The sequence below is a fragment of the Bicyclus anynana genome, chromosome 2 (genome assembly GCF_947172395.1).
Source record: "Bicyclus anynana chromosome 2, ilBicAnyn1.1, whole genome shotgun sequence".
In the NCBI taxonomy this organism is placed as follows: Eukaryota; Metazoa; Arthropoda; class Insecta; order Lepidoptera; family Nymphalidae; genus Bicyclus; species Bicyclus anynana.
In genome coordinates, this window is record NC_069084.1 from 10,830,623 (window position 1) to 10,842,736 (window position 12,114).

The 12,114-nt window shown below is 39.6% G+C and overlaps 1 protein-coding gene across 1 annotated transcript in view; it reads left to right on the top strand.

The window, feature by feature from the left end:
- Positions 1 to 12,114, top strand: part of LOC112043219 (uncharacterized) — a 144,871-nt gene that overhangs the window by 115,079 nt on the left and 17,678 nt on the right. Inside the window, exons 18-22 of the mRNA XM_052887989.1 lie at positions 6,221 to 6,334; positions 8,725 to 8,854; positions 9,919 to 10,020; positions 10,745 to 11,011; positions 11,287 to 11,477. Coding sequence (XP_052743949.1) covers positions 6,221 to 6,334; positions 8,725 to 8,854; positions 9,919 to 10,020; positions 10,745 to 11,011; positions 11,287 to 11,477 — 804 coding nt within the window. The remainder of the gene's footprint in view (positions 1 to 6,220; positions 6,335 to 8,724; positions 8,855 to 9,918; positions 10,021 to 10,744; positions 11,012 to 11,286; positions 11,478 to 12,114) is intronic.

Genomic DNA, 12,114 nt, shown 5'->3' on the forward strand with positions numbered 1-12,114 from the left:
AAGTGTTCCGGTATAAGTAAGTAGCCTGACATACATAGCAGGACAGCTTAATATACGTCCACTGCTGAACTTGAACCTGCTTTTGCGTGCATTGAAGAATTGAATATCTATAAAGATTATTTCATATCTTTAAAAGTTCTATTACGAAGACAAATATTGGCTTTTCAATCTAGTATCTAACAGCGGCGAAGAGTCCATACAGGTCGATTCCCGCCGGGTTACGTTTTAAAAATCCATACATACATATTAATTATTGTAATGAATATGAATGGATGTATGTGAAATCGGAGTTTGTATCAAGCGGTATGAATTGCCTTTTCTCTGGGACGGCCTACCTTTGTCAAAATTCCATCTCTCTCTCTTATATCTTCGATTAGGTCCTACTTCTACGTGAAAGATTTTCACAGGTAATATTTAGCACACACTATTTTTCTTCACATTTCTCTTTCATCATAGTCCAGCACTATACAATATAACCGGACTATGCAATTTAAGAGTATTCACACTCAAGCAATGACTTTACGTACCTACTTTACCTAAATCTCTCTAAATAGTAACAACACGCGTGGCTAGGATTTTTCTAACACGTCGCTTTTGGAACCTTTAAGTTATAGATACACGAGAGACGTAATACGTGCCTATATTCTTGAATTTAAAAATAAACAAAGAGTTTCCAATGGAATACAATTGAATACGTAGGTATGTAATACAGAGTCAGTCAGAGAATAGATTTATTACTGTTTCGAATAACCTTAATTGAGAGAAACATTGGGTCGTGAGAGGAGCACTCAATGCAATAGCGCGGGTCACTTTAATACGTGGAGTCAATTGTGGGGTTAAACGACATTGACCTCTCTTACTCATCGCTTGTCAGGGTTGCCTATTCATTTTGAATTTTCTTCTGTAAGGACCTTGAATTAGTTCTCTCTGTATTTTTGAAAAACAAATGCTTTATTTAAAATCTAAGGTATAATATTTGTCCATCATTAGAGAGCACTGTCTTGAATCCCAGAAAACCTATTCGTCATTCGGGGGTTTTCTAAGAATCGACCCATTTTATAGCATATTTCCTTTGAGCGAATATTTTGTTTTCTTTAAGACAAGATTGTGTCTGCAGAGGGGTGAGTTGTTTCGAAGTATATATTTTTAACCCTTGACCAAAAAATCAAGGGTGTTTTAAGTTTGTCGCGAAGAGAAAAGTAGCTTATCTACCCCTACCCTACCCCTACCTTACCCCTACGCTAAAGAAAAAAAACCAAATCGGTTCATCTAGAAGTTCTATCCGATAAGCCAATCCGAAGATATCGGCGTTTTCTATTTATTAATGTTATGTCATGGACTCGTGGATTTGTTACTGTCATAATTGACAGAAAGAATCCATGAAATAAAATTGTAGCTAAATTCAGGACTGCCGGAGTAGCATACCTACCTTATATTAAACTTTGTGTGCAAGTTATTTCACCAGTTTCAATAACATTTTACACTGAAAAAGAACAATGCGCTTCATGACAGTAGATACTTGTCCATCGGCATTAGTCATAATCATCATTTAAACTTTCTGCTTTCCTTTTCCATATAATGTTTAACATGTATTGTTATTTATGTCTTCTTCTTCTTTGTCGTTACACTCTTGTCAGAGTGGTCGTGGTCGTCATTTTGGTGTGGTGGCAAGCTTTACTATCCGTCGCCATTCCTCTTGTAGTGTGGCTCTCCTAGCACATTCGTGCAGCGAGCAATGGTGAGCGGTATTCACTTGGTCAGTCCAGCGCATTGGTGACTCTTCTGCCCTCCACCTTTCCTTGCACCACAAGTCACTCACATAGACTCACTCACTAAGTCATTTATGTACCTATGTAGTTTATAAAACTAACTTTTATTAAACGCAAGCTTTTAGTAAAGTCTTATTATAGTGTTAATGAGTATTTAAATGATAAAAAGGCTTGGTGTTAAACTGTATTATACGTCTGTGTGCTTAGTTTTAAATAAGTTTGTAAAATGGTGATAAATAAAAAAAAATAAACCTTGGCTGAGTTTGTTGTGGGCTCTTCTCGGACCAAGGCGCGTTTGGAACCCTCGTAACTTTAATTTTAAGTTTTCGAATGATTAATATCACGATTATCTTAAGTTTAATATTATTAATTACCTGACGTTTTGAAAGAGATTGTAAACTAAGCCTATTTGAAATAAATGAATTTTGACTTTGACTTTATATTAGGTACACGATAATTTTAAATCTTACCTGAATTTTTTACAACCATGTACGCGTAAAATGATCGAATGTAAAGGTCAAACGACAAACAGCAAAATGTATTCTACAGATACCGAGATGACGCGAGCGCGCAACGAATGAGCGTCTCCCTAATGAAGGGGTCAATTGAGAGATCAAGCGGGCGCGCGACCCGCGGCGAATAGCTTACCGTTGCTTTATTGTAGACACTTTTGTCAAGCCCACGTCTAAACAAGTACACACTTTAAGCCAAAGAAATCAATCCAATTCCAAAGAATTCAATCAAAAGAAATTAACATGCAATCCGTGAAACCAGCTTCTATCTACAGTATTGCTTTTAAGGGTTATGCAAAGGACAGATAAACAAATTCTTGATACCTACCAGCCTACCAGCGACGAAGAAACCATACAGGCTGATTCCCGCTGGGTTACCTTTTAAAAATCCATACCTACATATTATTTATTGTAATGAATATAAATGTATGGATGTATGAGAAACCGGAGTTTCTATCAAGCGGTATGAATTAACTTTTCTTTGAGAAGGCTTACCTACCTTCGTCAATATTCCATCCTTCGTCACTGATACCTACATACGCCAGCAAAGCAACGGTGACATCTCTGGTGTTGCAGTTGTTCATTGGTTGCAGTAATCACTTGACATCAGCAGGGCAATTCACTAACTTTGAAGTATGTTCGTGGACATAGGCACGAAGTTTACAAACTAAAGTATTGGTAGTCATGTGATTTCGTATTCAGTATTTATTTAATGCTAACTGACCAAAATTGAGATTATAAGTAGGTAATAAATGTCATTCGGTGCCTATTGGCAGCCCTTCGTCGATATCATAAAGTACGTAGATAACATTGCTGTGTTGACATTGTGATTTTTGTTAACAAAGGCTTTATGCAATGTGAAAAATGCAGTTGTTATTGATTGAAGTAAATTATAGTACGTTACAGTTAGTGAATTGATCTGCTGACGTCAAGTGATTACCGCAACCAATGAACAACAACAACAAGTGTTGAAGTAGTTCTAATTTAGACTAGACAGAGGGTTTACTGAAAAGCCGTTGCATAGTAACTACTCAGACAGTTAAATCCTACTTTCTACTAATATTATAAACGCAAAAGTTTGTATGAATGTTTGGATGTATGTTTTGATGTTTGTTACTCTTTAACGCCGCTACTAATGAAAGCGATTTGGCTGAAATTTGGAATGGAAATAGATTTTACTCTGGATTGACACATAAGCTACTTTACCGGAAAAATCCATGGTTCCCGAGGAATTTGTAAAAAACTAAATTCCACGCGGGACGAAGTCGCGGGCGTCCGCTAGTAATTTATAAAAATGTTACTGTTTTGCTAACGCGCCTGTCAAACGCCTCTCAGTACAATTTACAGCAAAAGTCCTCCGAAAATATCAATGCTTTGTTCATTTGAAATGTCGAACACTGAATTTAAGCGACGTCAAAACAAATGCACAAACGTTAGGCGCTTTTGAAAATGTAAATCCGTATCCGACGACGATGACAGATCCGCCACTGGGAGACAGGTGTCAAACGATTCACAGCGATGCGCTGGTTACAGTGACCCAGTTGGGCTATTATCTAACTAGACAGCGTTGTTCACTTGACATTTTCTCCATTAATGTTTAGCTAGGGAACGTAATTCTTTAACTACTAAGTGAAGCAGCGATGTAGATTAAACATATGTAAATGAGCTCTGTCGATTTCATTTTCAATTAGTCTAGTAACCCTGGTAAGCAATGCATCTTTGCCGGTAGCATTTTTTCTGATTGTGTAAGTGCCGTAGGCTCCTTAATGGGACCCCAGCGGCGTCACCGGGGGGTTTGGGCGAGCGCTGAAGCATCGCCTGATGAAGCCCGAAGGCAGAAGCAGAGTAGATGATGTTTTTGACGGCCTCCGTGGCGCAGTGGTATGCGTTGTGGATTTACAAAACGGAGGTCCTGGGTTCGATCCCCGGCTGGGCAGATTGAGATTTTCCTAATTGGTCCAGGTCTGGCTGGTGGGAGGCTTTGGCCGTGGCTAGTTACCACCCTACCGACAAAAACGTACCGCCAAGCGATTTAGCGTTCCGGTACGATGTCGTGTAGAAACCGAAAAGGGATGTGGATTTTCATCCTCCTCCTAACAAGTTAGCCCGCTTCCATCTTAGACTACATTATCACTTACCATCAGGTGAGATTGTAGTCAAGAGCTTACATTACGTTTTTACATTGTACTAATGCAGCTCACCAATATTAAAATTTCTGATATTAATAAAATGTGTGAAACCGACGAACTTATAATTGAACTTCGCGTGGGTCAAATCTACATTTGCATTCAAGTCCAGTTGTCTATTTCCGATTTCGGTAATTCAATTCACCGTCCTGATCGAATATCACCCTAAAAGCGTTCCCGGCGGAAACAATTTGTCGGCTCGCTGTCAGAAGTCAATGTGGGGGCTGTAATGTTGCCAGATGACGTATTAGCTTCTTTTGACTTCACGATATAAATGAATGAAAGATAAATTAACATATTACAAGAATAATTATATATTATGCTGGTATATTTTACTGGTGAAAATCCATATAACATTCTTTTTTAAACATTTTTCCTTGCATCCGATCTTTGTGATACAAAGACTGTATTACAAAGATCGTGAGAAAATCACATGAATAAAATAATTAAATTAGAATAAAAGATTCAAGAATCCGTTTTCTTGTACTCTGTTGTTCTTCTTTTTAGTAACTTTGTTTATAGACATTCGGTTTCTTCTTTTCTATTTCTCTAATACTTATTTTAAACTAGCAGACGCCACGCGGTTTCACCTGCGTAGTTCCCGTTCCCGCTACCTTCCTTTCCTACTTCCTACGAATACGGGGATATAGTATAGATGTTATGGGGTAATATTAGCGGTCAAATAAAGTTAAGTATATAGGTGCTTGGTGAATAACATTTTTTTATTAAATACCTACTTGGTGAACTTGAGCTTACTTATTCTACTAGTATTACTCGTAACATACACACGGATAGTCATTGTGAACGTCCGGCGGTAGCCTGAAGCCTTCGGCAGTAATTAATACAAAAATATCAAAATTGCTCTATCATTGCAATAATAAAGTTGCTCGTCATTAAAAATTCTGACTCAACTGTAGCTTTTATAGCTTAATTTCAAAACAAACTTATCTGAAAATTTTAACCTGACCGGAGCAGACAAAAATGACTGCGCACTTTATTCGTTTATTTCTTAGCGCAACTGACGCGGTACGTTGGTAACGTTGCTGGTTTATTACGTAACTTTAGAACAAATATTTTATAATGTTAAGCCCTCAGGCTTCATTCGCACGAAAGTTAAAAAAGCGATGCGTTAAAACGTATCGCTTTTTTAACTCGTAAGCATTGGCGAGCGTAGCGAAAATATAAAAGCTTTTTATTCACTGACTCTTTCAAGTAGGTATAGGTACAGCAGGAAAATAGAAGACGTTTTCACTCATTGACTATCGAGTATGGCGGCAGAAAATTGTAAGCGTTTTCATTTCACTCACTGACTTTGAGTATAGCCGCAGGAAAATATATAACGTTTTCACTCACTGACTCTCAAGTATGGCGGCAGGAAAATAAAAAACGTTTTCATTTCACTCACGGACTTTGGAGTACGGCGGCAGGAAAACGGTGTGCCTAATCGGAGTTTTCAATATTTTTCATGCTGTTACTATCACGTTGACGTAAACGCAAATTTATATGGAATTGAAACAGTTGTACAGTAGTGCCACTAGATGGCGTTATTTCAATTCCTTAGAAATTCGCGTTTACGTTACGTGACAGTAACAGTATCAAACTGCCACTATAAAAAAAAAAAAAAATTATAGGCCCTCGGAAAACGTTTCCACTCACTGACTTTCGAGTATGGCCGCAGGAAAATAGAAAACGTATTCACTTATTGCCAGTGCTGATGATTATGGTGTTTGAAACGAGTTTCCTTTCTTTTCAGGTGCGAGCGCTAACAAAATCGCGAAACGCACGGACCTAGCGCCCAATAAGGGCGGCCCGTTCGCGGCGGCGTTGCGTACGCTCGCCAAGAACGCGGGCCCCGACGTCAAAGACGGTGAGTCGCACGCGCTTGTCTCCTCACTCCTTACGCTAGAGCAACTTCATTCATACGATACTATGTTAAAAAGAGCAAAATTCATTTTCGTAAATGTTATTCAGAGAAACAAATGATGTATCATATTTACAGACAGTTAATGTTGTTAGTAACTTTTTAAAGTTGTCTAGAAAAGTCGCCACTGAAGCTGAATATACAAGGTCACTTATAACAAAATCGTATCAAAAGACTGCCCTGTCCATTTAAAATCTTGTAGAGGCACTGTTTAAGTATTTTAAATGTTTTTTGACGAATAAAGTATATTTTTCAAGTAACTAAAAGTTCTTTATTCAGGGTGTACGTTCCGTAAATGTCGATTCAAAGATGGATGAAATTTTATAAAAAATCACAACAATAGTTTACCATTCATAAACCTTCACTTTTTTGTGACACAATATATTACCTCGCAATTTGGGCAATATTTGCAGTTAATGTTTGAAGATTTGCGAATAAAGAAATCTTTAGCTGTGAAAACGCGAATAAAGGAAGCGTAAATAAGGAGCCAACCCGCATTGGGCCAGCGTAGTGGACTATGGGCCTAACCCCTCTTATTCTGATATATAATTATATTCTCAAGCTCAGCAGTGAGCCGAATATGGGTTGATAATGAATGAATGATGATGAACTATGGAGCTTGTATTGTACATAACTGATTGGCTTGACTATCATATTATTATTATATTGCAAGGCCAAGTTCATGAATTGCTAGAACAAGCATCTTGATCGTTTATTGGTAACAGTAAATAGTATAGTATGTAACCCACGATTCCTTCATATCAACGTGTCATTGAATAGATAAAGAAAACATATACAATTTTGAGAATATAATGTACTCGAATAAATATAAAACCTCATACCCCGCACCTGGGTTTCTATAAAAGTAATGAAAACGTTCTCTACATATCTTTGTTGTCTCTCTGAATATGCTCTTTTATTAAGAAAGTTGCTCGAGCGTTATATTTTGTTTTATGTTCACAAATAACACTTGTTGGGTCTAAGCGTCCATTCAACGTACTGTTTTATCTACTCCGTGAAACTACAAACAAATAACTGATATATAATACACACGAAAAAAATAAGCGAATATTTCAACATATAAATATGGTACGAAAAATCTACTCGAAAGTTATGTTTTTTTATGGTTTAATAAAACTAATCTTTATTCGTGTAGCTCGTTTAATTAATGAAAAACATGTAATAGAAAGTAACTTTTAGGTACTGAAATTATTTTAATACGGCCGAAATACTTTAGATTGTAAACCTTACTAACTTTTTTTTTACAGGAGAGATTAATTATTAAGTATTTAAGATTGAAATGTGTATCGTTAATATTATAATTAATTTTTATTCGGTTATATTATAACTTATAATATCTACTAATATTATTAAGTATTAAATTATTAATGCTACTTTTAAACGTTGATTTAATTGTAAAAGCGTTAAATTGAAAAGCGCTTCTTGTTTGTTGAGTTTCATCTTGTACAGAAGCAATTCACACATTAAATTTAATTAACGTTTGGAAGTAAGTTATTTAATGTTTGTTATGTTATGATATGAATAAATCGAATATAATATTGATTGTGTCAGCACAGAATTTGCCTAATCGTCTACAAAGTTCTAATCAGTAGCCACTGCTTTCGTAAAGTTTCTTGCCGACTTTTCTCTGTAGAATCTGCCTGTAAAATCAAAAACTTCTTGTATAGATTTCTCATTACTTAGCATCGCATCAGCTGATAGCTGATCCGTTTGCATCTAGTGACTCCTTGAGCGATTCTATTGGAGTTTTGCCACTGGTACAGCTACTAAGGAGTGTTTTTAAGTTCGCGGAATAAGGAATGTAAACTTGATTTTTTAAATCTGCCTTAAACTGCGACTTTCACTTCTTCATCGTTTGAATTTGGTGATCACCGAGATCAGGTGAGATTGTAGTCAAGGGCCCTACAAACTTCTTTTTTATCTTTGGGGATAAATAAATATCGAAGATAGATCTAGAATATCGAAGTCAATCTTATTCAGAGTATCTGACGCAACACAAATCTTAAATGGGCACGTTGGCTAGCGCTTTAATTAATAGTTTAAAGACCAAGGATTCTAAGTACTTACATACTATACCTCTTTCGTATACCTTCTTCAGAACATTATATAAGTTCCCCATCGTATGTTCTCTTTTATGATCGAATGATCACATGAAAGTACAGCTCTTTTCGCCCGCTCTGTATTGATTTACTCATTTGTTATGAGTTCTCTTTTGAAGTGTTGCGTGGAACAGTGGCATGTAAATACTTGTAGCGCTAGGCAAGTTCGGTGCCGACACGTGCGTACTGCACGGCGCTTATTTCGCGAGTGTGCAGGCGCGGCGCCCGTCAGTGCAGAGCGGGGGGAGGGCAACAAGGACAAGCCGCCGCCTGCGCCGCCCAAGCGCGCCTCGCCTGCCCACCACCTGCCCACCAGCGGTTTCCAGCCCTACCGACCCGACGACCGGTGAGTAGCTTTATACTAACTTTTATTTAATTTCAACTTAATGAAACAAAAAAAAACGAGTGTGCTTTAGACCACACGACTGAAGTAAAAATTTAAAACGAAGCGCCATCTGTGAGCCTCAGGCATAACTGCATCGCAACCGGTAATTAAAGTGTACAAAAAAGGATTGTTTCAAAGATCTTTAAGAATGCCATCTACTGGTCGTTTAAAATAACAAACACTGTTTCACTATGCCTGTAGATGGCAGCACGCATCTTAAAAGTCTCGCCCGATTACACTTTTCGTAGCGCATACACCCGCTTGCTCAGCAAGTCAAGCGTGCGTAAAGAAGTATTATTTCAATAAAAGGTAACTACTTACAAGGCCAGACGAGTTCTGTCACAAAGTGTTCTGTATAGTAGGGGAGCTTGGGATGCTAAATTTGCAGTTACTAAAGATTCTATCCATAGATTAAATCCTAGGAAGAATACAAGGTTATTTATTTTTTTCGCTTTGAGCGGTGGAAAAAAACTACAGACTTTGAAAGCAATTTTTATCAATATGGCTTACTGAAATTGTCAGAAAATTTTAGCGATTAATTAAGAAATTGTTTCCTTCAAAATAGGTAAAAAAATTAATCGCGCTCGTAACTCGAAAACTAAAATAGAAGGGTTTTATTTTGTAACTTTGGGACCCTCCTATTCCTTTACGTTACGCTCAAATGGTCAGATTTTCGAAGTGCACACCTTTTAGCTATCAACTCACCTATCTTAACTTAATCTGACGTGCTGATTAAGTATTTCTGAAGTTAGTTTTATTTTGGATGGTTGGCTCAAACTTGGTGGAGGTACTCAAAAACGTGCAAGACATACTTCCTTATGATCATCCCTACATAAAACGCTTATTTTACGTACCCTCTAAAGTTAAAAAAAAAATTGCAATAACATGTCTTTTAACTCATAATAACAAATCCTTTATTTGCAAAGTTGTTTTTGCATTATTATCAGACTTCCCACGGGAATTGATAAATTTTCACGGTAATTGATTGATAGACACCTTTGAAAACTCTTTGTTTGTCCATCCAGGTTAGCGCACCCAGCGGCGGCTTCGTTCCCCCTACTAGAGCCGGCCGCCTACTCGCACTACGCGCACCCCTCCATCTACTCCAACGCGGCGCTGCAATACAGGTGACTGGTGTTTGTGTGTTGACCGTACGCACTGCGTATGCGTAGTGTGTGTCTGGGAACAGGCCACGAGTATAGTCGAATGTACTTACTGAAAATAAAGATGGAACTAGCGAAGCCAATTGCTCTGGCTTTTAGTAGATTATTATGGTGGTAAAGTTAAAGCAAAAGATCGGTCTTATGCCGTTCGACTGGAAGAAAAAACTAAAAACTAACAATTACAGTCAATTACGTCAATCATCAATCGTAACATTTAAATTGTAATAAATATATAATTAAATATATTTTAGCATACTCAGAAGTGTATTACAAAAATAAGAAAACAAAATGTCGAACAATATTTGTCAGGACAACTTAATTAACTTAAGAATAGCAGAGAATGACCTTGAGTGGAGTCACGGACTTGTGCTAGATGTGTGTAGGGTTAAAGGGCCCCTTGACAGTTAACAAACAATCCCTTTTTACACTCACAAGTAACTCTTCCCGCCTATCCAAAAATCACCTATAAAGGATTATCCAACAAAAGGCGTGGACGGATCGAACGCCACGACAAGAATGAGCTAGACCAAGAGTGAGCTAGAGAAGGGTGAGGAGTTCGAGAGGGGTAGTCATCAGGCAGGAACGACTGGCGATATAAGGCGCTAAGTCGCGCCACCTGACGTCATATCCGTCTCAGACTACTATTTCCTACAATATAGTATGTACTGATCCGTATTGTTGTTCACAGGCTCGCGGCGGAGGAGCAGATGTACCTGGAGCGCGTGTTCCGCGGCGGCGTCGGCATGGGCGTCGGCTGGTTGCCGCCCTACGCGCTCTACCCGCAACTGGCGCCGCCCATGCCGCTCGTAGCGCACGCGCCGCACGCGCACCCGCACGCGCATCCGCACGCGCCGCACGCGCACCCGCACGCGCCGCACCACGCCGCGCACGACGACCGGGAGAAGGAGATCGCGCTGCAGAGGGAGAGGGAGAGAGAACGGGAAAGAGAATTAAGGTGTGTGCGCAAAAGAAGAATTCATAATTTAGGAGATTATCCAGGATATCCATAATAACAAATATAATTGGTTTTAAAATGCCTGTAGTACTATCCTGTAACAATGTTTTGTATAACTCGAAAGTGCGAGTTTCAAATTCTTCTCAATCTTTCTCATTCTATAGATGAGAGATAGAGGTGAATTTGAAACTCACGCTATGCTCGTTATAAAAACATCGTTACAGAATAGTGCTACTATATTCTGGGTATTCATTTGGGACGATCGCAATTTCCAGAGAGCGAGAACAGCGCGAGAAGGAGCAGCGGGAGCGCGCCGCCCGCGAGAAGGAGTCCCGCGCGCGCGACGCGCTGGCCGCCGCCGCGCTGCACGCGCCGCACGCGCTGCCGTACGCGCTGCCGCGCTCCGTGCCGCCGTTGCTGTACCGCCCCTACCGGCCCTACGCCTACGAGGACGACGAGGAGCGCGGTGAGCCCGCGCCGCCGCCCGCGCACCCCGCGCACGCCGCGCCCGCGCCCCCGCCCGACCCCGCGCACCGCGCGGCCGCGCCGCGCACGCCGCAGCCCGCGCCCGTCTGATGCACGCCGCCCCGCTCGCGCCCGCGTGCGCTCGACAGCTCCGGCAGACATACCATTGTCAATTGACCGGCTAAATTGCGTACTTTTACAATTTAGTTGAACGACTTTTTGAAGTTAAACTTCATTACGCACGCTTGACTTGGGGAGTAAGCTGGTGATTGTGTTACGAAATGTGTAAATGACATACCATTTGGTTTTAAAAGCGCCATCTGTAGTAAACGCTGCTAAACTACGACTAACTACTAAGAGCCTGTGAAGTAAGAAGTACGACACGAGAGATGGCGCTTCTATTTTTTAAGTTTCTCCTTCATGTATTATTTTATTTTTGGAAGAAGTTGTACTTCTGTCGTGTAATCTAAAGCGTACTCGTTTTTTAGTTACTATGTACGCACTAGCATATATACCTATTGGTATCTGTGTGCTTTTAGTCGGCCAACTTACAATTGTATGTCTGCGGTAGCTCGTAAGCGTTTGCAAATTACACTGACTGTTTTTCGACTCGCGCCCGGTCGCTGCTTGCAGAACAA